Source organism: Pseudophryne corroboree, chromosome 1 (assembly GCF_028390025.1).
Source record: "Pseudophryne corroboree isolate aPseCor3 chromosome 1, aPseCor3.hap2, whole genome shotgun sequence".
Classification (NCBI taxonomy): Eukaryota; Metazoa; Chordata; class Amphibia; order Anura; family Myobatrachidae; genus Pseudophryne; species Pseudophryne corroboree.
The window spans coordinates 72,927,196-72,953,276 of NC_086444.1; the positions used below are offsets into that span (position 1 = coordinate 72,927,196).

Consider the following 26,081-nt stretch of genomic DNA (forward strand, 5'->3'; position numbering starts at 1 on the left):
AAACTTATTGCACACCCTCCATATTTAAGTGAAAAATAGGCTTAGAACAGAGAGTCTTCCAGGAAAATTGAAGTAAACTAAATTATAATAATCTGAACTAAACCTACTGTGATATTTAAGTGAATACAGGAAGTTTTTGTTCTTTGCAATCCTCAACGCACATCTATTCATTACAACTGTCCCTTTCAACATAAGTGGTATGAGATGAGATGTGTGAGAACTGTAATAAACCATGTTCTTTTTATATAGTGCAATTTTTGCACATGGCAGGTTTGACATTTACATGTAATTCCTCAAGTCTTTAGGTTTCGTATGCATTAATGGGAAATTTGTAGATTTCTTATCATACACATTTCATTTCTTAAAATGTTGTTTGATTGCTCAAAGGGCTTTGATGTAAAATAATAATATATCTATACACACACATTATATATATATATATATATATATATATATATATATATATATATATATATATATATATATATATTTTAAGATATATACATACATATATACATAAACCCTATTTCCTGTAAATCTCTAATTTAGTTCTGCAATAAAACTGGGTGTTCTACTAATTAGTTAGGTACAACACCGATCTGGTCATGCATTGTAATGTGTGACAACTGCAATACGTGGGGCCACTGATATTTGAGGCTCCTGGCTTGGCGCAAGCAGCTGTTTGACTGCGGCACTCCTTAAGCTCAGATGCCAGGTTACTGGAATATGTTGAAGGTCATCACCTTCATGACGCCTGTGTTCTATTCCCCGGATTTGTTTTGAGCCTCAGTAATTCAGGAGCCATTACTCAAAGGGCTGCAACCTTCAACAAAGTCCAGGCACGCTTATTAGTTACCTCTGGCGTCATCCAATGAGCTTATTAGACACATACAGCAATCAGCCGGCACCAGTCACTGACAGCACAGATCCTATCAGCGTAAAAAGTAATGACACCAATGGTGTAGGTAGTGTGAATGCAACAAAATAAATTCTAAGGGCCTGGGGGCTAATGAAGGCTTAAAACACAAGTCAGACATAATTACACCCACATTGCATTAACAGATATACAGTAAATGCAGATATTCGCCCATACAGTATGCAGTTTGTACACATCTATGCGCCTGCACTGCCCCTTTCCATATGATTGGTTTTATGTTATACCCCTTATTATAAACCATGTAATAATATCACTATGGACGGTCCACAACATCCCCATCCAACATACACCAGTGCTAAATATACATAGCACCTAAATAAAACCGTAACATTACCAGGACCTTTGCACTTTTCTTGTTTCAAAATCATTAAAAACGTAATTAAAACTAATGATAGAAAAAAAAAAATTATCTGTAAAAATCAACTTCAGGTTGATTCTCCAGAAAGTGAACATAAAGTTCCGTGCATCACACGCTTTTAAAAATGTTTTTCCCTTTAAACTGGTTTGTTAAGAAATTATTGTTCTACGAAAACTTAATTGCTTAGCAGCAGTGCCTTGCCCTATAACTTAAGACCCACTAAAATCTTGGTATTTTGGAGAAGTATGTCGTTTGAATTTGTGTAGCCGTCACGTGCATCACGGAGAATCGCCCTTCAAACATTGATTTTTAATGGACACTGCCTAAGGGCTTCTGTCGGCACTCTGCCGTAGGATTGTCACTAACTGAACACTGAAGTCTCTTATATGGCAGTCAGGAGTCACTTATGGTTCCCATACATCTGAGATATAGTGGGGCAATATCCTGATTCCCCAATGCCCGGGCTGGGAGGATCGGGAATATTAAACAAACATACTTAAAATTCCTGATTCCTCGATCCAGACTGTTTCTGGTAGGGATTGTCAAATCGTGCATTTTTAACATGGTTACTTTCCCCGATTTCCAGACAGATCATCGATCACCAATGGCCACAGATCAGTGTTTCCAGCAGGTTTGGGAAATTACCTCAGTCAGTCCGAGATTAAGCCTGAGAGTAGATTTACAAAAACTTTTTATAAAATGCATTAGATCAATCAGATTGGCTGCTATGGGCAACATCTGTTGGTATATTGAGTGTGCTACTGCACTACCTCCATGTTGCTCCATAGCTAAAGCATCTATATTTTACCAAGATGGCTGCCATTATTTAGAGTGAGCATACATGGAGCAATCTTGCCACTGTCTGAGCACCACGGTGCTACATGTATGAGCAGTACTGAGCTCCATGTGGGACTCAGCAATATTATGCAATATACACTGCACACACGACCATCTGGTCCACTGCCCACTGTATGCTCTGCTCCATCTCCACTACTTGTCTGTGTAACTCTGAGTAAGGCTGTACTAAAACTATGCACTACCTTAAACGTCGTCTTTTTAAGTCTATCTGGCGGATATGCCTACAAAAGTTCTTTCCACTGGTGTCTAAACCTTGCTTAAGAGCATAGCATCGATCATCAACTGACCATTGCATAACTGTACGCCAGAGTAGAATGGTTTAAGGGAGCATGCAATTGTGCTATAGTGGAGAAAGATCAAAGATGCCAGCCTGAACGGGTGTGGTTCATCAAATCGACAGTGTCTAGGTCGACAATGTTTAGGTCGACCACTATAGGTCGACAGTCACTAGGTTGACATGGATGGAAGGTCGACAGGGTTTCTAGGTCGACATGTGCTAGGTCGACATGTGCTAGGTCGACAGGTCTAAAGGTCGACATGAGGATTTATTTATTTTTTTGGTGTCGTTTTCTTCGTAGAGTGACCGGGATCCCAAATTAGTGCACCGCTTCGCTCGCCATGCTTCGGGCATGGTGCCTTCGCTCCACTACCGCTTCGCTCGGCACACTTTATCGTTCCAATCGTAGCCCACGTGGATCGTTAAGTATGAAAAAATTCAAAAAAAGAAAAAAAAAAAGTGAAAAACTCATGTCGACCTTTAGACCTGTCGACCTAGCACATGTCGACCTAGAAACCCTGTCGACATTCCATCCATGTCGACCTAGTGACTGTCGACCTATAGTGGTCGACCTAAACATTGTCGACCTAGACACTGTCGATCTTCAGACCGGATCCCGCCTGAACATGTGCCTCATGGCAAAAGCAGTGTATTTAAAGAATCATACCCCACAGTTGCTTTTAAAGATAAAACACTGATAGAGGAGTGTTATAGAATAAATAAAGTATAAATAATCTCAATGTCTTTTGGTGCTTTGTGTATGTCCCCAAGGAGAAAAGAAATAAGCCTGTTCCCAAGTCTATGAAATATATCATGCTTGAGTTACTGACAAGGGATTAAAAAAAAAAAGTACATATTTTGATACTTCAAAAACAAAAAGCTTATAAAATCAAAAAGATATGTTACTGTATATTCCAAGAAATGGCACCACTTAAAACAGACATAGGAGTTGCAGAACAAATAAGGGTCAGTGGATATGCCAGGAGCTGGAGGCATGTCTGAAACTGAAACTACCAGCATGGACATCTAACCAGAGAAAAATAACTTTTGCAAGATCAAATAGTGGAAAAAGTACCTAAAAGACATTGTGAGGAGTTTGCACATATCACATTCTGTGAACACCAAAATAACCATGAGGAAAAGTCAAGGAACGATTGGTGCGAATGGAAATCAGCAAGAGACAAGGAGATGACACTACTCAATGACAATACATGGACTGTAGTTGAGAGACCAAACAGTCAAGATCAAGCGATCTTCTGCAGAAAAATGAAAACCAATGGAAATATCACCCGTGATAAAGCACATATTGTCGCAAACAGCTATACACAAATTTGGAGCACCGTGAAATTTACTCTACATTTGGTCATTGCAGTGTCTGCCTTGGGAATGCGGTTATGTGACCGCCAGTTAAATTACCGACGCCAGGATCCCAAAAGCTGAATAGCCCGGTTGGCATGTCGACCAACAGGGACTATTCCCATTCCTGTGTGTCCACGTCACCCATAGTGTGGGAATAGAACCTGTTGCGATCGCAGCAAGCCCGCTGCAAGGGCGAGCGCAGTGAGCCCGCAAGGGGCTTCGCTGCGCTCAACCCTTTCCGCTGGTCATCTACAAGCCAGGATCACGTTGTCGGTCTCCCAACCACCAGTCACCCAAAACCAACCCCTGCCTTGTACAGCATGCTGTTATACCAGTTAGACTGTGACTCAGCTTTCTTGAATGGAGAATTAACAGAAGAGATACACTGTATACATGGAACACCCAAAGCATTACTAAGAAGAACATATTCCAAGGTGGAGTAGTCTCTTAAAGAAAGCCTTCTATGGTCTAAAGCAGAGTGGTCATTGTCGGTACATCAAACTAGATGCTGTACTAAAAGAAATGAACTCTGTACATTCAAAGGGGGAGATTCAAATGTTTGAAAAGTCAGTTGGGAGTCTGTTTTTTCCTATCTAACAGACAGGAAAAAACAGACACCCAACCGACTTTTCAAACATTTGAATCTCCCCCAAAGACTGATAATTGTCTCTACCACAAATATAGGAATATTAGGAATGTTAGAGACCCATGTGATGATAATTTTTACTATCAGTGTTCTTAGTGCTAGGAGTGTGCATCTGCATCTCTCTTCCTCCAGCATAGTATTAGAAGCCTCAGCATGATAGCACCTTTTGATATCTTTAGTAATAGGGTGTGCAGTCCAGCCTTCCCTTTTCCCTCTACCACAAATACACAAACATAATAAAGAGTTTCTCTTCTGTGCATGTGGATGATCCATTACTAGCAGGCCAAGAACAGCACATCACAGTCATCAAGCCGCTGTTAGGACAAAAGTTCAAGATGAATGATCTAGGTACTGCAAATTACTTTCTAGGCCCGAGACTTACCCAAAGTCTAGAAAGTAATCATACAGATATGTCCTCATACAGTACATCTTGGCTGCAGTCATACCAAACAGTCCCTCTTGGCACACCATTCCCCTGTGAGACTCTGCTAGCATCGGGTGTCTATTTTGCCAAAGTTACATCTTCGTCACAACGCGATGCAGCTATGACACACAAAACAACTGTGCAGATTAATTCGATATGTGACACTTACATATTTGTGTCCGGAGCAATGATGCAGCGGCCGTGTTTTTTTTTTTTTATCATGCCAAATTCCATTGTGCTTCATATACAGGCTCAGTCGGACACAGATATACAAGTGTTGCATACCAAAAATGAATCCGTACAGTCACGTTATGAATCCTATTCACATTGTGTTGCTACAAAGACACAATTTTGGCAAAAGATACCCGATGCTATGGAAGTTGCACGTGAATTGTCAGCGCACTCCCGCCAGGCATATCCAGCTATGTGGTGGCATATTGAGTCTGGATGTATGAGGACAAATGTATCACTGATCAGCAAACCTACATCGAAAATAATAACAAAGTATGGTATGGTATGGTATGGTATGGTATGGTATGGCATGTCAGATGCCAAACCAATAAGCACTCCCAATCACAAAGGCGTAAAACTAACTAAAGCCAAGTCACCAATAAGCTAAGAGAATGCTATTGGTCATTTAATGTGTCGGAAATCCCCTTGACACCACACATGTAGGAGCAAAGTAGGCAAATTTGACTTTAACTACAGGAGATATTGCTAAAATGCAACCAAGAGAAATGTAAAAAATACTTTGGAATAAAAAAGATGGAATTTATTAAATCTGGAAATTATTAGGGATGAGCGGGTACAGTTTCCCGAGAACTGAACCTGCCCGAACTTGGGGATCTGTTCCCAGATCAGAGTTAGGCTCGGTTATGCGCTCCTGACTTGGATCCCTAATCGAGGCAAAACCTCAGGATCCTGCTGTCGGATTCTGAGGTTTTGGCTCAGACCCCGGTCTCCATAGTAACCTATGGAAGACCGCTGATTGGCTGAGAAAGCCATCTGTCACGGCTCTCAGCCAATCAGCGTCTCCTCATAGGCTATGGGCAAGATGGATGCGCCCACAGCGCTAATAGCGCTAATAGCGCCGCCGCCCGCACCCCTGCACTGGGGACGGGTGCAGTATGAGTGGCTGGCGATCGGGATCCCGGTGCACAGCATACCGGCGCTTGGATCCTAACAGCCGGCATGCCGGCAGCCGGGCGAGCGCAAATGAGCCCCTTGCAGGGTCGCTGCGCTCACCACGCTGCGGGCACAGTGGCATGCAATTCTATTTATTCTCCCTCAAGGGGTGTCGTGGATCCCCAAGAGGGAGAATAGTTGTCAGTATGCCGGGTGTCGGGATTCCAGCGCAGGTATACTGAGTGCCGGGATCCCAACAGCCGGCATGCTGAAGACCACCCCTGAGGACACCTCCGGCACTCCCGCACTAAGGACACTGCCAGCACTCCTGCACGGAGGACACCTCCAGCACTCCCACACTGCTGACACCACCACACTGAAGATACCACTGACAACCCCGCACTGAGGACCCTCTGTCACAGTAAGTGCACTATTGGTGTATCTAACCTACACTGTATCCGACCTCAGTGCCGGCCCTAACCAATATGATGCCCTAGGCAAGATTTTGGCTGGTGCCCCCTAGCACCGCCGCTAGTTCTGCAGGAGATGCCTGGCATGAGTCAGCTGGCAGCTCTGCTAACATTGGGCGCCTTTTGTTTATGAAAATGCATTATTTGCATTACTATGTGGCTAGGATGCACAAGTAGCTTCTGCTGATTAAAATGATATGCAGCATGCCTATATTCTGTGTGCGACTGCGTCTGTATCTGCATACGAAATGCTACATTGCAGTGATTTCCAGGAATACACTGCAACGTAGCATTTCGTATGCAGATACAGCCGCAGTCACACACAGAATATAGGCATGCCGCATATCATTTTAATCAGCAGAAGCTGCTGGTGCCCCTAAGCATACCAAATGCCCTAGGCATTTGCCTAGTTTGCCTATACCTAAGGCCGGCTCTGTCCGACCTGCACTGTAACCTGTGCTGTATCTGAACCACAAAGTATCCAACCTGCACTGAAACCTGCGCTACATCCGATCCACACTGTATCTGACCTACGCTGTATCCAACCCACAACTGTATTTGACCCGCACTGTATCCTGCACTTTATCCGGCCCACAATATATACAACTCAGTGTATGCGACCCGTACTGTATCTGACCTGCACTGTATCCAACGCACACTGTATCTGAACTTGCACTGTAGCCAACCCACACTGTATCCAACCTGCACCTGGCCTGGTCTGTATACGACCCGCACTGTATGTGATCTGCACTATATACAACCTGCAATGAATTCCACCTACACTGTATCCGACCTGCCAAGTATCCACCTGCACTGTATCTGACCCACACTGTAACCTGAATTGTATCCAACCTGCACTGTAACACGCACTGTGTCTGACCCGCACGGTACCTGACCAGCACTGTAACCTGGTCAATATTTAACTGTGCGGTTCCGGAAATTTCTGTGTTGGATTGTTTTCTATTGATAGTAAGTTGGTTTAATTGGTTATTGCTAACACATTACTAAATTTGTAAAACATTTTTAAACAGAAATAGCTGCCGTGTGTTTGTGTCACTGCTCTGTTGCTTAGTTTAACCAGCCAGGCTTTGGCCTATGTAGGTGAACAATATTGTGAGCTGTGAGGTGGTCAAAATTGACTGGAAATGAGTGGAAATTAATGTTATTGAGGTTAATAATACAGTAGGAACAAAAAAACACTCCCAAATTCTGTGATTTTAGCTATTTCGATTATTAATTTTTTTTAAATAATAATAATAAAGATCCAAAATTAAAACCCAAAATATGGCCCAGTGCACACCCCTAGAAATGATGCACATTAAAATCATTCTGCTGATTAGGGAACAGATGAGGATGATGATCAATCCTACAGTATACGGGATTATTATTATTACATTTTATTTATAAGGCGCCACATGTGTTTCGCAGCGCCGTACAAAGGACAGTACAGGGAGACAAAACATAGCATTACAGTAAATAAATAACAAAAATAGAGTACAGGTAACAGAGCACCACACATTCTCAAGACATAATACAGCTAAGATGTAAGTATTGAAGGAGTGATCATCATACTACTAGAGGCTGGTGGCCATAGATGGAGATGAGCCTTTACTAGCAGGATAAAGATGGTCACTGAGTAGGGGAGAGCTGCGAGTGAAATGTGTCGAGACGAGGGCTTAGATAACAAGAGGAAAGAGGGCCCTGCTCTGAAGAGCTAACAATCTAGTGGGGAGGGGCGACAGACAGATGACATGAGGTGCAGGCAAGTGGGAGGTAGCCAGATGGCAGTATGCAAGCAAAGCTGAGGTGTTCACGGCATGAGGCAGGGGGGTGGAGGCACGGCCTCAGGACTGGGTTATACAGTGGTAAGTTAGAAGGAATTCAGTCAACAAGCCTTGTTTGTGGATGGCTTTTGCAGCAATGATGGTTTTTGATATGATGCAGAAGACTTGAACGGTCATGTTATGGCCCGAAGTCGACAGACTGATAAGTGATGACTTTTTTCTGTATACAGTGCATTGATGCATTATGATGGAGTATAAATAAAAAGAATAAATAAAGAGAAACACACGAGAACTGAAACATTTACACTTAGATGGAATAAGAAAGTTTCTATCCGTCTTGCGTTCCAAAACCAAAATGAGGCTTGGTGTGAACACTACACACATGCACGCGAGTAGCCGCAGCAATTAATAGGAGAGAGCAGCAGCAAGAGGCGGGAAAACTCATCAAAGGTTTATACTACACGGAGCAGCACTGTATTTCCACCCACAGATCATTTGCCCGACACAGACTATCTCCAGAGATGACTGCCAAAATGGGTTAAAGCACCTGCAGTCGGGAGAACCATCCGAGGCATGTCATATGCAGCTTAGTGTTGAGAACAAGCACTTGTATAAATCTCTAATCACAATCTGGCCAGACGTGAAAAAGGGACTTGTTTGCATTATCAGCAATCTTGATAGTGTATATGAACAATTTATATTATTCATGCTGCCTCACTAAATCAGGTGTCCGAACTGGATCCGGTCTGAAGATCGACAGTGTCTAGTCGACAATGTTTAGGTCGACCACTATAGGTCGACAAGTTTTCAAGGTCGACAGGTCAAAAGGTCGACATGAGTTTTTCACATTTTTTCCTTTTTTTGAACTTTCATATTTAACGATCCACGTGGACTACGATTGGAATGGTAATCTGTGACGAGCGAAACGAGGCACCTTGCCCAAAGCATGGTGAGCCATGCGAGGGGACACGGTGCACTAATTGGGCTTCCCGGTCACTGTACGGAGAAAGAGACACCAAAAAAACATGAAAAACTCATGTCAACCTTTTGACCTGTCGACCTAGAACATGTCGATCTAGAAACCCTGTCGACCTATAGTGGTCGACCTAGACACGGTCGATCTAATGATCCACCCCCGTCCTCACATCACGTAACTTGCAACAGACTGTTGGATTTAATTTCGGCTGTGGAGTACGGAATAGTATGCTGGACATTTGAAAACCCAGGAATAATTGGTCCTCCTAATATGGTTTAATCAGTTATCAAGCTGAGGGCAAATGTGATCTAATCAGTTGTTAAACTGTAGAATGCAGATTATTTCTAACCAGTGAATGTTGACTGTATCTTTAAAAGCTATCTTGGATGCTGCAATACAAAACTGTATCTATTAAGGTTGCCACAAATGTGTCAAATATAGTACTACTGAGCTGGAAAGTTATGACAGCTGTTTTATTATATGTCTATGTGAAATGTTACCATTATGGTTTATTAAATCGGTGTTGATCTGTGAAAAATAAATGTCATTGTGTTTTTAATTTTATTTCTTGTGCGCTGTGACTATTATTTGAAGCGTTACTGTCATTGCATCACTGCAAAATAGTATTTATATCAGTCCTCAGACTATTTTTTTTGGGAAGATATGAAGTGCATAGAAGATTAACAGTTTACAATGTTTAAGGATCAAAGGGCCTAATTCAAGGTTGATTGCAAAACAACTTTTTCCTCTAATGGGCAATACCATGTGCACTGTAGATGAGAGGCAGATGTAACATGTGCAGAGAGAGTTAGATTTGGGTGAGGTGTGTTCAAACTGAAATCTAAACTGCAGTGTAAAAATAAAGCAGCCAGCATTTACCCTGCACAGAAACAAAATAACCCACCCAAATCTAACTCTTTCTGCACATGTTATATCTGCCTCCCCTGCAGTGCACATGGTTTTGCCCATTAGAGGAAAATGTTGTTTTGTAACCAACCTTGAATTAGGCCCAAAGTACCACAATACATTATCAGTACCTTGGAGACTTCTTCAAGTTCATCTTCCACATGAATGTAAGATCTTTTTCTCGGCTTATCCTGCTTAACATCTCCATTCTGTGTTTTATCGATAGATCCATATGCAGCTAAAACCTCATGTTCCAGTAGCAGCACGGTTTCCGATAAATCGTTCAGGGGAATCTCAGGAATGCTGCACAAGTGGACAATAAGGAACAAGAGGAAGATTGAACCCGACAAGAAAAAAATAACCTGGAACTCGGAGCCCATCAGTCTTCCAAGAAATGTAGACTCCCAGTCTATTGCACCAGTCACATAACCTAGAGCGCCTCCAAATCCTGCAAACAAAAATATATGTTATAGAGGCTGTACTGACTTATTTCACATGTGATTATTTTAAATGTGGTCTAAGATAAATGTAAACAGACTTTGCTAAAAGGCAGTTGAGACCCAGATTGCTTAGGGAGACACATTCCCATCAACATCCAGTAGGGACAAGCAGGGGTGTAAAGGGCCCCATACACTACAGCGACATGTCTGAGGCTAAAGTCGGATGCGATTTCCCTTGAACCACCCGGCAGCTTTCTGGGCGGCAGGATCGCATACGATACATAGAATGCGGTCCTTTTGCATACGATGTATCGTATGCGATCCCAGCCATGCCTGCTGGATCCGACATATCACGAGTGCAGCATGCCTATATTCCGTGTGTGACTGCTGCTGTAGCATTCCATATGCAGATACAGCCACAGTTGCACACAGAATATAGGCATGCCGCATATCATTTTAATCAGCAGAAGCTGCTTGTGCGTCCTAGTCACATAGCAATGCAAATAAGACACATTTTCAGCAAAAAGGTGCCAGACATGAACAGAGCTGGCCGGGTGCTGCCAGCTAACTCATGCCAGGCATCTACCGCTGCATGGCGTATTGAGGCAAGATGTATGAGGACACCAGAGGCGGAACTATCGCCAGTGCAACCAGTGCGTTGCACTGGGGCCCGCCACTGTCCAGGGGCCCAAAGCATGTAATGAGTCAAACTGACTAATTACATGCCGCTGTGTGCTGCGGGCAACCGCTGCCCACAGCACACAGCCACCCGGAGAAGAGAGGAGTGCAGCGGACACGGGGGGGGGGGGGGGGGGGGAAGGAGGAGGAGGGAGGTGGAGGAGGAAGCCGCAGCAGCGCTGTTTTATTGGTTGAGGTGCTGCTGCTGCTGTCCCTCTGCTTCACTATAGGCTGTCTTCCGCCGCTGTGAAGCGCATCCCAGCATTCACAGCGGCGGTGGACAGCCTATGGTGAAGGACTGGGACAGCAGCGCCTCCACCAATAACACAGCGCTGCAGCGGCTCCCTCCTCCTTCTCTCCTGCCGGGAATCGTGATCTCTGCCAGAAGCTGCACCGAGGAGCCTGAGCCAGCGGAGACAGTAAGTATAATTCTTTCTTTCTGTGCAAAAAGGGAGAATCTGTCTGCCGTAATGTGTAACAAGGGCACGCTGTCTGCCGTAATGTGTAACAAGGGCACGCTGTCTGCCGTAATGTGTAACAAGGGCACGCTGTCTGCCGTAATGTGTAACAAGGGCACGCTGTCTGCCGTAATGTGTAACAAGGGCACGCTGTCTGCCGTAATGTGTAACAAGGGCACGCTGTCTGCCGTAATGTGTAACAAGGGCACGCTGTCTGCCGTAATGTGTAACAAGGGCACGCTGTCTGCCGTAATGTGTAACAAGGGCACGCTGTCTGCCGTAATGTGTAACAAGGGCACGCTGTCTGCCGTAATGTGTAACAAGGGCACGCTGTCTGCCGTAATGTGTAACAAGGGCACGCTGTCTGCCGTAATGTGTAACAAGGGCACGCTGTCTGCCGTAATGTGTAACAAGGGCACGCTGTCTGCCGTAATGTGTAACAAGGGCACGCTGTCTGCCGTAATGTGTAACAAGGGCACGCTGTCTGCCGTAATGTGTAAAAAGGGCACGCTGTCTGCCGTAATGTGTAAAAGGGTCTCTACCTGGTGTAGTGGAACTACTGTGCGGCGTAGTTTGAATAATAGAGACTACTGTGCACCGTTTTATGAATTGCTATTATTTTGTGGCCACACCCCTTCCCCACAAAGCCATGCCCCTATGTATTTTTGCACGCACCTACGGCTCGCACTGCCCCTGTTTTGCATGCAGGGGTGGGGCTCCGATGCAGTTTCTTGCACACAGTGCTAAAATGTCTAGTTACGGCACTGTTGCTAGGTATCCATTTCTCTGGCCCTGAGCAGGTCCCCCTCATCAGATCCTCTCCAGGGGTGAGGGGGTGGACTTGGATGGGATGAGGGGGGGGGCCCCAAAGCATTTTGTCGCACCTGGGCCCACCGCTTGCTAGTTCCGCCACTGGAGGACACATCTGTAGCCAAGCAGAGGCAGAGGTCACAGTGTTAGCAGCCATGTGAGTGCTGTGTGCGGGCGGTTGGTTGTGCAATAGTGTTCAGCATATGTGTAAGGGGCATTGTGTGTGTCATGTGTACAAATGCAGTAATAATGTGCAGTATATGTGTAAGGGGCACTGTGTCTCATCATGTGTATAAGGGCATTAATAATGTGTGGCTTATGTGTAAGGGACATTATGTGTATAAGGACATTAACAAAGGTTGGAATAATGTGTATGGTGAATTATGTTTATAAGGATATTAATAATGTATGTCATGTGTGTAAATTGCATTACTGTATGGTATTAGGTGTATAAAGGCATTACCAATGTGTGGCATTATGTTTATAAGGTGCTCTACTGTGCGGCGTAACATATAGAAAGGGCACTACTGTGTGGTCTAATGTAAAGAGCAATATGGTGTGATGTAATGTGAATAAGGGGCACTATCGCATGATCTAATGTGAATAAAGTAGAGATGAGCGGGTTCGGTTCTCAGAGAACCGAACCCTACCGGACTCCACGTCACGATCCCGAAACAGAGTCTGGCTCAGGTTTTCCCACCTGACTCAGAAACCAGAATGAGGCAAAACGTCATCATCCCGCTGTCTGATTCTCCCGGGGTTTGGATTCCATATAAGGAGCCGCGCATCGCCTCCATTTCCACTCCGGCATTGGAGAGTGTAGACAGAGGACGTGTCTCCGTCCTCAGTGTACGTGTCTTGTGCTGCATCAGTCCAGTCACAGTGGTTGTGTCCTCTGCTGCCATATGTCCAGTGCTCCTGTATAAGTCCAGTCCAGTGGTGCTGTGTTGTGCTGCATCAGTCCAGTGGTGGTGTCCCTGTGCTGCCGTATATATGTCCAGTGGTACTGGCGTATAAGTCCAGTGGTACTGGCGTATAATTACAGTCCAGCGATACTGTCGTATATGTCCAGTCCAGCGGTACTGCCGTATATGTCCAGTGCTACTGCCATATATGTCCAGGGATCCTGCCGCATAAACCCAGTGATCCTGCCGTATAAATCCAGTGATCCTGCTGTATAAATCCAGTCCAGTGATACTGCAGTTTACTGTATGTCCAGTGATACTGCCGTATATGTCGTTTGATACTGCCGTAAAATGTCCAGCGGTACTGGCGTATAATGCCAGCGGTACTGCCGTATAATGCCAGCGGTACTGCCGTATATGTCCATATAATTCCACATGAGTCCGGTCCAGTGGTGCTGCCATATAAGTTCAGTGGTGCTGTCCTGTGCTGTATATTATTTACTCCAAATAAAGGGGTTATTAATATTTAATCCAAATTTTCACAGGGTTTGTCCTGTGTGATGTAGAGGTACGCTCTCTTGTACCGCATATTGGGGGTAATTCCAAGTTGATCGCAGCAGGAATTTTGTTAGCAGTTGGGCAAAACCATGTGCACTGTAGGGGAGGCAGATATAACATGTGCAGAAAGAGTTAGATTTGGGTGGGTTATTTTGTTTCTGTGCAGGGTAAATACTGGCTGCTTTATTTTTACATTGCAAATTAGATTGCAGATTGAACACACCCCACCCAAATCTAACTCTCTCTGCACATGTTATATCTGCCTCCCCTGCAGTGCACATGGTTTTGCCCAACTGCTAACAAAATTCCTGCTGCGATCAACTTGGAATTACCTCCATTGTGTTATATAACGCCAGAAAAATAATGGTGAACACAAATTTGGAGGATAAAATAGGGAAAGATCAAGAATCACTTCCTCCTAGTGCTGAAGCTGCTGCCACTAGTCATGACAGACGATGAAATCCCATCAACGTCGTCTGCCAAGGCCGATGCCCAATGTGATAGTAGAGGGCATGTAAAATCCAAAAAGCCAAAGTTCAGTAAAAAGACCCCAAAAATAAATTTAAATGGTCTGAGGAGAAACGTAAACATGCCAATATGCCATTTACGACACAGAGTGGCAAGGAACGGCTAAGGCCCTGGCCTATGTTCATGACTAGTGGTTCAGCTTCACATGATGAGGGAAGCCCTTATCCTCCCGCTAGGAAAAAAAAAGAAAAAAAAAAGAGTTAAGCTGGAAAAAGCACAGAAAACAACTGTGCGTTCTAAGATGGTATCACAAACCCCCAAGGAGAGTCCAAGTGTGTCGGCGGTTGTGATGCCTGACCTTCCCACCACTGGACGGGAAGAGTCCACCATTTGCACGCCCCCTGTAAGTGCTGGAAGGAGCACCCACAGTCCAGTTTCTGATATTCAAATTGAAGATGTCACTGTTGAAGTACACCAGGATGAGGATATGGGTGTTGCTGGCGCTGAGGAGGAAGTTGACGATGAGGATTCTGATGGTGATGTGGTTTGTTTAAGTCAGGCATCGGGGGAGATACCTGTTGTCCGTGGGATGAAGAAGCCTTTGTGATGCCTGGGCAAAATACCAAAAAAGCCACCTCTTCGGTGTGGAATTATTTCTCCACAAATCCGGACAACAGGTGTCAAGCCGTGTGTTGCCTCTGTCAATCTGTAATAAGTAGGGGTAAGGATGTTAACCACCTAGGAACATCCTCCCTTATACGTCACCTGCAGCGCATTCATCATAAGTAAGTGTCAAGTTGTGAAACTTTGGGTAAGAGCGTAAGCAGTCCACTGACACCTAAATCCCTTCTTCCTCTTGTACCCAAGCTCCTGCAAGCCACACCACCAACTCCATCAACGTCAACTTCCTCCTCAGTCAGGAACGTCAGTAGTCCTGCAGGCCATGTCACTGTCAAGACTGAGGAGTCCTCTCCTAACCGGAATTCCTCCGGAGGATCATTGAGTGGTACTCCTGCTGTTGCTGCCGCTGGGAGTCGATCGTCATCCCAGAGGGGAAGTCAGAAGACCACTTGTACTACTTCCAGTAAGCAACTGACTGTCCAACAGTCCTTTGTGAGGAAGATGAAACATGACAGCAGTCATCCTTTTGCAAAGTGGATAACTGAGGCCTTGACAGCGTCCGGTATCCGCTATTGGTTCAGTGGGACTTAGAAAATGATTTGAGGTACTGTGTCCCCGGTATCAAATCCCATCTAGGTTCCACTTCACTAGGCAGTCGATACCGAGAATGTACAGAGACGTCAGAAAAAGTGTCCTACAAAAAGCAGTTGTACCCACTGTCCACTTAACCACAGACATGTGGACAAGTGGAACAGGGCAGACTAAGGACTATATGACTGACAGCCCACTGGGTAGATGTATGGCCTCCCGCAGCAATAACAGTAGTGGCACCAGTAGCAGCATCTCGCAGTTGCCAACTCGTTCCTAGGCAGGCTACGCTATGTATCACCGCTTTCCGTAAGAGGCACACAGCTGACAACCTCTTACGGAAACTGAGGGACATCATCGCAAAATGGCTTACCCCAATTAGACTCTCCTGGGGATTTGTGATATGAGACGCCGCCACCAATATTGAGCGTGCATAACATCTGGGCAAATTCCAGCACGTCCCATGTTTTGCACATACAATTAATTTGGTGGTGCAGAATCTTTTTAAAAATGACAGGGGCGTGCAGGAGACGCTGTCAGTGGCCCGAAAAATTGCGGGACACTTTCGACATTCAGCCACCGCGTGCTGAAGACAGGAGCGCCATCAAACAATCCTGAACCTGCCCTGCCATCACCTGAAGCAAGAGGTGGTAACAAGGTGGAATTCAACACTCTATATGCTTCAGAGAGAGAAATTGAAGGAGGAGCTAAGACGGAGCGATTCTGCTAAGTATGTGGGACTTGTGGATGGAGCCCTTAATTCGCTTAACCAGGATTCAAGGGTGGTCAATCTGTTGAAATCAGAGCACTACATTTTGGCCACTGTGCTCGACCCTAAATTTAAAGTCTACGTTGTATCTCTTTCCGGCAGACACAAGTCTGCAGAGGTTCAAAGACCTGCTGGTGAGAAAATTGTCAAGTCAAGCGGAACGTGACCTGTCAACAGCTCCTCCTTCATTTTCTCCCGCAACTAGGGCTGCGAGGAAAAGGATAAGATTTCCTAACCCACCCGCTGGCAGTGATGCAGGGCAGTCAGGAGCGAGTGCCGACATCTGGTCCGGACTGAAGGACCTGGCAACGATTACTGACATGTCTACTGTCACTGTATATGATTCTGTCACCATTGAAAGAATGGTGGAGGATTATATGAGTGACAGCATCCACGTAGGCATGTCAGACTGTCCGTACATATACTGGCAGGAAAAAGAGGTAATTTAGATGCCCTTTCCCAAACTGGCTTTAAGCTGCCCCCTCCCGCCCCCTCCCCTCCCCCCCTCCCCCTCCATTGTGTACTCTGAAAGAGTGTTTAATGCAGCCGGTAACCTTGTCAGCGATCGGCGTAGGAGGTTACTTCCACAAAATGTGGAGAAGATGATGTTCATCAAAATGAATTAATTATCCCTCCGGGAAGACATTGACCAGCAATTGCCTCCAGAAAGTACACAGGGACCTGTGATGGTAGATTCCAGTGGGGACGAATTAATACTCTGTGAGGAGGAGGATGTACACACTGAAAGGGGTGAGGAATCGGGGTCTGGGACTCCAGGTCGACAACAAAAAGGTCGACACACCTTAGGTCGACGCCAATTGGTCGATACACCTTAGGTCTACATGGACAAAAGGTCAACATGGACAAAAGGTTGACAGGAACAAGGTCGACATGGAAAAAGGTCGACGTGGAAAAAGGTCGACATGAGTTTTTTTTATGGTTTTTTTGGTTTTTGGTGTCGTTTTCTTCGTGGAGTGACCGGGAACCCCAATTAGTTCGCTCGCCATGCTTCGGGCATGGTGCCTTCGCTCCGCTCGGCACAGATTACCGTTCCAATCGTAGTCCACGTGGATCGTTAAGTATGAAAAGGTTCCAAAAAAGAAAAAAAATTGTGAAAAACTCATGTCGACCCTTTTCCATGTCGACCTTGTTCCCGTTGACCGTTTGCCCATGTCGACCTTTTGTCCATGTCGACCTAAGGTGTGTCGACCAATTGGCGTCGACCTAAGGTGTGTCAACCTTTTTGTTGTCGACCTGGAGTCCGGATACCGAGGAATCGGAGGATGAGGTCGACATATTGCCTCTGAAAAGCCAGTTTGTGCAAGGAGATATTGATTGCTTCTTTTTTGGTGGGGGCCCAAACAAACCATTAATTTCAGCCACAGTCGTGTGGCAGACCCTGTCGCTGAAATTATTGGTTTGTTAAAGTGTGCATGTCCTGTTTATACAACATAAGGGTGGGTGGGAGGGCCCAAGGACAATTCCATCTTGCACCTCTTTTTCTTCTTTGCATCATGTGCTGTTTGGGGACTATTTTCTTTTGTGCCATCCTGTCTGCAACTGCAATGCCACTCCTAGATGAGCCAGGTGTTTGTGCCACTTAGCTTAGTCATACGGCTACCTCATTGCACCTCTTTTACTTCTTTTCATGATGTGCTGTTTGGGGCCTAGTGTTCGAATAGTGCCATCCTGTCTGCCACTGCAGTGCCACTCCTAGATGGGCCAGGTGTTTATGCCGCACACTTGTGTCACTTAGCTTAGTCATCCAGCCACCTCGGTGCAACCTTTTGGCCTAAAAACAATATTGTGAGGTGTTTAGAATAGACTGGAAATGAAGGTTATTGAGGTTAATAATACCGTAGGATCAAAATTACCCCCAAATTCTGTGATTTTAGCTGTTTTTATGTTTCTTTCAAAAATCATCCAGATCCATAACCAAAACACAAAAGGGTGGTTTTGGCAAAACCAACCCAAAACATGAGCAGGGAATTAGAACCCAAACACGAAAAGTGCCCGCCGCATATCTCTAGAATAAAGTTGCACTACTGTGTGTCGTAATTTGAATTGAGGGTACTATTTTGTGGCCATGCCTTTTCCAAGCAAGAACACACCCCTTTTTTGGGCTGTACACAATGTGCGCACTGCTCCTATTTAAAATATAGGGAGTAGGAGCACCAAAATGAGAACTGCTATGGGTGAGGGGTGATGGTGCTGGGAAAGGGGTGCGGGGCCAGAGGTGGAACTAGCGGCGGTACTAGGGGGCACCAGCCAAAATCTTGCCTAGGGCATCATATTGGTTAGGGCCGGCTCTGGCCAGGCATATATAGTGCACTGTATGTAATACATCAAACATATACAGGGCCAGCGATCACAGTAAGCGGATATATGTGGCAGTAAGGCTGGCCCACCTGAGCTGAATTGGTTTTTTCACAGATGTGGGCACCATTACACAATCCAAGCCATCAAGCAAGTCCGGGAGACTGGGTGAGCGGCAGAAGAACCTAGCATTGGCCATGGACGTATATGTGCACACTGGTCTCTTAACACACTACTTCATCACACAATGATGTCAATAGTTATGATGTCAACATTGTTGAAATGATGACAGGCAACATGCTAAGAGTCTCACAATGTTATGGAAAGGGGAACACTTTAGTGAGGACTTCTCTATACTTTCCTAAAATGAATTGTTATTTGTATGAGATATATACTTGTTTGTGGACTCTGACTCTGAATGAGGACCTACAGTATATGATAGTGGTTTACTATATAATCATGATGCACGAACACCATGTCTCTTGGGGGTTTGATCATGTAGCAGAGAAACCAGGGGTCCTCACAGAGTGGGTTACCATGGAGACGTTACCGATGTCTCCAGCGGTACCTCCACTCCGTGCCTGAATCGCATCACCATACACGCATTCCCACTTCTCCATGAAGTTCAGATTCGCCATCTCAGGATGGCGCAACCTGAACATCAGTGCGGCGATGACGGGGAAGCTAAGTGCTCCGCCCCGACCTCCCAGCAGAGACACAAAAGCACATTATCACAGGAGACCAGTTATCGGACGCGATGACATGAGTCCGTGATGTTATCACATATCCCATGCGTCATCGGCCAATAACGGGTGAGTTACCGCACGGTAAAAACGGGCTGTAATTGGATAGCCCGGCAGAATTATCGAGCTGAAAAGCAGTTATTCCTGTGCAGTAACTCACCGCACCAAATAGGACACCGCCTTAGGAATATTTAACGGGGCCAAATTGCAATTATTGGTAAAAATGCACCAAAGGTTGATTACTCCATTAGAAATATATTTATTAATAACAAGCTTGATAAAAGGTATTAAATTATCCTCTGATAGACCGATATGCTATCATGGCACACGGTAAGTTATTAAGATCGGTGTCGGACTGGGGCATGAAGGGCCCACCGGGGAATGCAGGTGTAGAGGCCCATGTGTAGGGGTGTGGCCAGTCTCCAGAGGGAGTGTGACCAGCTGTTTACAGAGGTTTGGCTAACCATTATAAGGCGCCACAAGTGTTTTACAGCGCCATACAAAAGGACAGTACAGGGAGACAAAACTTAGCATTACAGTAAATAAATAACAAAAATAGACTCCAGGTAAAAACGGGCACCACAATTCTCAAAACATAATACAGCTAAGATGTAACTAGCGAGGGAGTAATCACTGTACTACTTGAGGCTGGCGGCCATATATAGAGATGAGCCTTGACCAGCAGGAGAAAAAGTGGGAAAAGATGGTCGCTGAGTAGGAGAGAGCTGTGAGTGAAATGTGTCGAGAAGAGGGCTTTGACAACAAGAGAAAAGAGGGCCCTGCTTTGAAGAGCTAACAATCTAGTGGGAAGGGGTGACATACAGATGACATGAGGTGCAAGCAAGCGGGAGGTAGCCTGATGGCAGTACAGAGTATGTGGTATGGTCCCCTTGATAAATAAATATATATATTTTTTAAATATATTAAATACTGTTAGTACATGCAATACACCATATTAATAACAGAAATGCACTGTGTACCATAGTCCTGTGCAGTGTAAAAGGTAACATATGTAACAGCAAGATGGCATGATACAGTATTTTTCCCAATATTCCAATAGCTACATCATACAAAACATTCGATTATATTGGTAAGATGTAGAGATGTGCGGTGGACACTTTTCATGTTTTGTGCTTTGGATCTGAATTGGTTTTGCCAAAACAACCCTTTCGGGTTTTGGTTGATTTTTGAAAAAAAACAAAAAACACCCAAAAAAACCACAACCCATAGAAACAGCTAAAATCACAGAAAATGACAGAAATTGGGGGTAATTTTGATCCTGCTGTATTAGACTCAATAACATTCATTTCCAGTCTATTCTGAACACCTCACAATATTGTTTTTAGGCCAAAAGGTTGCACCGAGGTCGCTGGATGACTAAGCTAAGCGACTCAAGTGGATGGCACAAACACCTGGCCCATCTAGGAGTGGTACTGCAGTGGCAGACAGGATGGCAGCTTTAAAAACTAGGCCCCAAAGAGCATACCCTCCAACTGCATTTTTTTGGCAGGTACAGTATTTTTTTTTTATAGTCTGTACGAGGGTATGAAAGAGCACATAATGCAAAGATATATATATAAAAAAAAGAGGTGCAAGATGGAATTGTCCTTGGGCCCTCCCACCCACCTTTATGTTGTTTAAACAGGACATGCATAGTTTAATAAACCAATCATTTCTGCGACAGGTGGTCCCCCTGGAAAAAGCTTGCCAAGTTCACCGAATCATAGCTAGCTACAAACATACCCATACCTCCCAACTTTGGCTGCCTTGAAAGAGGGACACACGCGCGGCTCTGCCGCGCGCGCTCCCGAAAAGGGGGCGTGGTATATGAAAAGGGGGAGTGGCTTCGCGGGAAGACCCGCGATCGCGAGCCACGCCCCCGATTTCATCACTGAGGGGGCATGCCCAGCGCTCCGTGAGCCGCTGGCATGCCCCCTCTCCCTCTGTCTACAATGAATAGATGCTGTGCGCATGCGCACAGCGTCTATTCACCGCTGCTCTGCTAAGCAGGGCAGCGAGAGGCTGAGCCTCCCAACTGACCCCCCCACCGCGGGACACTGCGGCCCGCGGGTGGGACAGCGGGACAGACCCCAAAAAACGGGACTGTCCCGCGAAAATCGGGACAGTTGGGAGGTATGAACATACCACCTCCTTCTTTGACGACTTTTCACATTATGAGAAGAGGCAAGAGGACAGTGTCAAGAAGGTGATTAAAAAATGAGAGGCACATGCAATCAGGAACAACACACTGGCTTTCACCTCCACTCCTATATTGGTGTGGAAGAGAAAGGACTTCAACCAAGCAAATATATAATTATTAATTACCACATTACTGGACAAAAACTAGGGGCCAAAGCCTCCAAATTTGTACCCCCTTCTCCATGTTCAAGGATTAAGATGATCTCGGATTTAATGCTGGGATGCAAAAAAACAACAACGTGCTAATACCACAGGATCAAGATTGGATATTTTCCCCTCCACGGAGTCTGAAGACTTATGCCCTTATTTATAAATGAGTGATACATTTCACTGTGAGTTATAAATTGTACCAGCCAATCAGCTCCTAACTTCCATGTCACAGGCTGTGTTTGAAAAATGACAGTTGGGAGCGGATTGGCTGGTGCAATTTATCACTCACTGTGAAATTTATTACTCTGATAAATAAGGGTATTATTTTGTGAAAATCTTGTTGGTTTCTTTTTTTTCCATTTTTTTATTGTATTTTTACTAGTGATGTGCACCTGAAATTTTTCGGGTTTTGTGTTTTGGTTTTGGGTTCGGTTCCGTGGCCGTGTTTTGGGTTCGAACGCGTTTTGGCAAAACCTCACCGAATTTTTTTTGTCGGATTCGGGTGTGTTTTGGATTCGGGTGTTTTTTTTAAAAAAAACCCTAAAAAAACAGCTTAAATCATAGAATTTGGGGGTCATTTTGATCCCATAGTTTTATTAACCTCAATAACCATAATTTCCACTAATTTTCAGTCTATTCTGAACACCTCACAATATTATTTTTAGTCCTAAAATTTGCACCGAGGTCGCTGGATGGCTAAGCTAAGCGACACAAGTGGCCGACACAAACACCTGGCCCATCTAAGAGTGGCACTGCAGTGTCACGCAGGATGGCCCTTCCAAAAAATACTCCCCAAACAGCACATGACGCAAAGAAAAAAAAGAGGCGCAATGAGGTAGCTGTGTGACGACTAAGCTAAGCGACCCTAGTGGCCGACACAAACACCTGGCCCATCTAGGAGTGGCACTGCAGTGTCAGACAGGATGGCACTTAAAAAAATACTCCCCAAACAGCACATGACGCAAAGAAAAATGAAAGAAAAAAAGAGGTGCAAGATGGAATTGTCCTTGGGCCCTCCCACCCACATGTTGTAAAAACAGGACATGCACACTTTAACGAACCCATCATTTCAGCGACAGGGTCTGCCACACGACTGTGACTGAAATGACTGGTTGGTTTGGGCCCCCACCAAAAAAGAAGCAATCAATCTCTCCTTGCACAAACTGGCTCTACAGAGGCAAGATGTCCACCTCATCATCATCGACCGATTCATCACCCCTTTCACTGTGTACATCCCCCTCCTCACAGATTATTAATTCGTCCCCACTGGAATCCACCATCTCAGGTCCCCGTGTACTTTCTGGAGGCAATTGCTGCTGGTGAATGTCTCCATGGAGGAATTGATTATAATTCATTTTAATGAACATCATCTTCTCCACATTTTCTGGAAGTAACCTCGTACGCCGATGGCTGACAAGGTGAGCTGCGGCACTAAACACTCTTTTGGAGTACACACTGGAGGGAGGGCAACTTAGGTAGAATAAAGCCAGTTTGTGCAAGGGCCTCCAAATTGCCTTTTTTTCCTGCCAGTATACGTACGGACTGTCTGACGTGCCTACTTGGATGCGGTCACTCATATAATCCTCCACCATTCTTTCAATGGTGAGAGAATCATATGCAGTGACAGTAGACGACATGTCAGTAATCGTTGGCAGGTCCTTCAGTCCGGACCAGATGTCAGCATCAGCAGTCGCTCCAGACTGCCCTGCATCACCGCCAGCGGGTGGGCTCGGAATCCGTAGCCTTTTCCTCGCACCCCCAGTTGCGGGAGAATGTGAAGGAGGAGATGTTGACGGGTCGCGTTCCGCTTGACTTGACAATTTTCTCACCAGCAGTTCTTTGAACCTCTGCAGACTTGTGTCTGCCGGAAAGAGAGATCCAACGTAGGTTTTAAATCTAGGATCGAGCACGGTGGCCAAAATGTAGTGCTCTGATTTCAACAGATTGACCACCCGTGAATCCTGGTTAAGCGAATGAAGGGCTCCATCCACAAGTCCCACATGCCTAGCGGAATCGCTCTGTTTTAGCTCCTCCTTCAATGCCTCCAGCTTCTTCTACAAAAGCCTGATGAGGGGAATGACCTGACTCAGGCTGGCAGTGTCTGAACTGACTTCACGTGTGGCAAGTTCAAAGGGTTGCAGAACCTTGCACAACGTTGAAATCATTCTCCACTGCGCTTGAGTCAGGTGCATTCCACCTCCTTTGCCTATATCGTGGCCAGATGTATAGGCTTGAATGGCCTTTTGCTGCTCCTCCATCCTCTGAAGCATATAGAGGGTTGAATTCCACCTCGTTACCACCTCTTGCTTCAGATGATGGCAGGGCAGGTTCAGGTGTTTTTGGTGGTGCTCCAGTCTTCTGTACGCGGTGCCTGTACGCCGAAAGTGGCCCGCAATTCTTCTGCCCACCGACAGCATCTCTTGCACGCCCCTGTCGTTTTTTAAATAATTCTGCACCACCAAATTCAAGGTATGTGCAAAACATGGGACGTGCTGGAATTTGCCCAGATGTAATGCACGCACAATATTGCTGGCGTTGTCCGATGCCACAAATCCCCAGGAGAGTCCAATTGGGGTAAGCCATTCTGCGATGATCTTCCTCAGTTGCCGTAAGAGGTTTTCAGCTGTGTGCGTATTCTGGAAAGCAGTGATACAAAGCGTAGCCTGCCTAGGAACGAGTTGGCGTTTGCGAGATGCTGCTACTGGTGCCGCCGCTGCTGTTCTTGCAGCGGGAGGCAATACATCTACCCAGTGGGCTGTCACAGTCATGTAGTCCTGAGTCTGCCCTGCTCCACTTGTCCACATGTCCGTGGTTAAGTGGACATTGGGTACAACTGCATTTTTTAGGACACTGGTGAGTCTTTTTCTGACGTCCGTGTACATTCTCGGTATCGCCTGCCTAGAGAAGTGGAACCTAGATGGTATTTGGTAACGGGGGCACACTACCTCAAGCAATTTTCTAGTTCCCTGTGAACTAACGGAGGATACTGGACGCACGTCTAATACCAACATAGTTGTCAAGGCCTCAGTTATCCGCTTTGCAGCATGATGACTGGTGTGATATTTCATCTTCCTCGCAAAGGACTGTTGGACAGTCAATTGCTTACTGGTAGTAGTACAAGTGGTCTTCCGACTTCCCCTCTGGGATGACGATCGACTCCCAGCAGCAACAACAGCAGCGCCAGCAGCAGTAGGCGTTACACTCAAGGATGCATCGGAGGAATCCCAGGCAGGAGAGGACTCGTCAGACTTGCCAGTGACATGGCCTGCAGGACTATTGGCTTTCCTGGGTAAGGAGGAAATTGACACTGAGGGAGTTGGTGGTGTGGTTTGCACGAGCTTGGTTACAAGAGGAAGGGATTTACTGGTCAGTGGACTGCTTCCGCTGTCGCCCAAAGTTTTTGAACTTGTCACTGACTTATAATGAATGCGCTGCAGGTGACGTATAAGGGAGGATGTTCCGAGGTGGTTAACGTCCTTACCCCTACTTCTTATTACTGCTTGACAAAGGCAACACACGGCTTGACACCAGTTGTCCGCATTTCTGTTGAAATAATTCCACACCGAAGAGCTGATTTTTTTTGTATTTTGACCAGGCATGTCAATGGCCATATTCCTCCCACGGACAACAGGTGTCTCCCCGGGTGCCTGACTTAAACAAACCACCTCACCATCAGAATCCTCCTTGTCAATTTCCTCCCCAGCGCCAGCAACACCCATATCCTCATCCAGGTGTACTTCAACAGTGACATCTTCAATTTGACTATCAGGAACTGGACTGCGGGTGCTCCTTTCAGCACTTGCAGGGGGCGTGCAAATGGTGGAAGGCGCAAGCTCTTCCCGTCCAGTGTTGGGAAGGTCAGGCATCGCAACCGACACAATTGGACTCTCCTTTGGGATTTGGGATTTCGAAGAACCCACAGTTCTTTGCTGTGCTTTTGACGCAAGTCTTTTCTTTTTTCTAGCGAGAGGATGAGTGCTTCCATCCTCATGTGAAGCTGAACCACTAGCCATGAACATAGGCCAGGGCCTCAGCCGTTCCTTGCCACTCCGTGTCGTAAATGGCATATTGGCAAGTTTACGCTTCTCCTCAGACGCTGTTAATTTTGATTTTTGGGTCATTTTTTTACTTATCTTTTGTGTTTTGGATTTTACATGCTCTGTACTTTGACATTGGGCATTGGCCTTGGCAGACGACGTTGATGGCATTTCATCGTCTCGGCCATGACTAGTGGCAGCAGCTTCAGCACGAGGTGGAA

General features: G+C 45.5%; 1 protein-coding gene across 2 annotated transcripts in view; it reads right to left on the reverse strand.

The window, feature by feature from the left end:
- Positions 1–26,081, reverse strand: part of SLC45A2 (solute carrier family 45 member 2) — a 300,223-nt gene that overhangs the window by 239,183 nt on the left and 34,959 nt on the right. For both annotated transcript variants that reach the window (XM_063960601.1, XM_063960611.1), the window contains one exon: positions 10,252–10,568. In XM_063960601.1, the coding sequence (XP_063816671.1) occupies positions 10,252–10,568 (317 nt within the window). The remainder of the gene's footprint in view (positions 1–10,251; positions 10,569–26,081) is intronic.